The 1,808-nt window shown below is 46.3% G+C and overlaps 1 protein-coding gene across 1 annotated transcript; it reads left to right on the top strand.

The window, feature by feature from the left end:
* Nucleotides 1-236: 236 nt before the first annotated feature.
* LOC308153998 (uncharacterized protein) lies at nt 237-1,216 on the top strand (the record flags this gene model as incomplete). Its single annotated transcript, XM_080527179.1, has 4 exons — nt 237-555; nt 699-761; nt 896-979; nt 1,098-1,216. 4 exons carry the CDS (start codon nt 237-239, stop codon nt 1,214-1,216), a joined length of 585 nt encoding a protein of 194 aa, XP_080383305.1.
* Nucleotides 1,217-1,808: the final 592 nt, after the last annotated feature.

Here is a 1,808-nt window from a genome sequence, read left to right as displayed (position 1 = left end):
CTGTCATGCTCCCATGGCCTTAAACAACCCCAAGTTTGAAGGTCTCGAAACAAGGACATTAAATAATCTGTCAGTGTTCTGACACGTCAAGCATTCTCATTGGCTGTGCCCTGCAACGTCCCCTTGAGGACACCTGTTCAAGTTCCCATGTATTGGTTCACCAGGACCAGAGTGTGTATAAAGAAGGGGGCTCAGCCCAGTAGGCTACTTTAGTTCTGAAGAGACGTGGTTTCAGAATGACGGGTGCTGTAGGTCTGCTGGTGTTCCTGTTTTGTCTGCCTGGGGCTTGGGCTCAGGGAGAGGGTAGGGGGGTCAGAGAGAATGACGTCCCTCAACTGGATGACGGGGAAGATGGAGAGAGCAGGGAGAGTTGGACCACTACATCTGAACTCTGGGCTGAGCTAAGAGACGTGAGAGATATCGTGGTGGAACAGAGAATGGAGTTGAAGAACCTGAAACTCATCGTGGTGGAACAGAAAGTGGAGCTGACGTATATGGAGACCAGAGTAAGCATCAGTGAGAGCCAGGTGGACGACCTGAAGAGAGAGAATGCAGGTAAGTTCTTAGCGTTTTGCTGTATGTGTGTGTTTGTGTATGTGTGTGTGTGTGTGTGTGTGTGTGTGTGTGTGTGTGTGTGTGTGTGTGTGTGTGTAGGGATACATGAATCACTCACATGTATGATTGTCATTCTGTTTCAGCTCAAGCAGCAGAACTGTCAGTGATGGGGACCAGAGTGACAGAACTGCAGAGACAGAATGCAGGTATGTTCTTACACTATTGCAGTGTGTGTGTGTGTGTGTGTGTGTGTGTGTGTGTGTGTGTGTGTGTTTGTACAAGTGCATGAATTACTTCAATGCTCAGCGTATGATTGTAATTCTGTTTCCTTTAATTCCAGTTCAAGCAGCACAACTGTCAGTGATGGAGGGCAGTGTGACAGCCAGCGAGGGTCTGGTGACTGAAATGAAGAGAGAGAATGAAGGTAAGTTGTTAGAGTATTTGTGTGTGTGTCTGTGTGTGTGTGTGTTTGGGGGGGGGGGGATACAGTAATCTCTCACATGCTTAGTGTATAATTATAATTCTGTTTCCTTTATTTCCAGCCCAAGCAGCAGAACTGTCAGCCATGGGGGCCAGAGTGACAGCCAGCGAGGGTCAGGTGACTGAACTGGGAGAAGACGTGGAGGAGATGAAGACAGAGAATGCAGGCATGTATACGTAGATAGGAATATACATATATAATTGTTTTATGTACATTATGTGAAAAGTACACAGTCAGCATAGCTATTTATAATTCCACTGTGTGTGTGTGTGTGTGTGTGTGTGTGTGTCTGTGTGTGTGTGTGTCTGCCTGCCTGCCTGCCTGCCTGTGTATGCCCCTGCCTCTGTGTATGTGTGTGTGTGTGTGTGTGTGTGTGTGTGTGTGTGTGTGTGTGTGTGTGTGTATGTGTGTGTGCCCGTGTATGTGTGTGTGTGTGTGTGTGTGTGTGTGTGTGTGTGTATGCGTGTATGCGTGTGTGCACGGAGAACGCACGTAGAGACAGACAGCTGCAGTACGTCTCACAGGGTAACTGGAAACAGGAAAGTAGTTGTGTGTTGAATTCAACAACAGTTTAGCTTTTATTTATTTGTATTCTATTCCAGCATTGGAGGCCAGAGTGACAGCCAATGAGGATCATGTGGGGGAGGTGAAGAGAGAGAATGCAGGTAATGTATTGATACTAATACTGATATCTTGTAAAATACCTGTTTAGCATGTGGTATACGATTGACACGATTGATAGATAAATAGCAACATTAAATGTATATTCCTG

This window comes from Nansenia antarctica, assembly GCF_963989245.1.
Source record: "Nansenia antarctica genome assembly, chromosome: 3".
NCBI classification, from domain to species: Eukaryota; Metazoa; Chordata; class Actinopteri; order Argentiniformes; family Microstomatidae; genus Nansenia; species Nansenia antarctica.
Note: the sequence above shows the minus strand (reverse complement) of the source record. Positions and strands in the feature narration are given on the sequence as shown.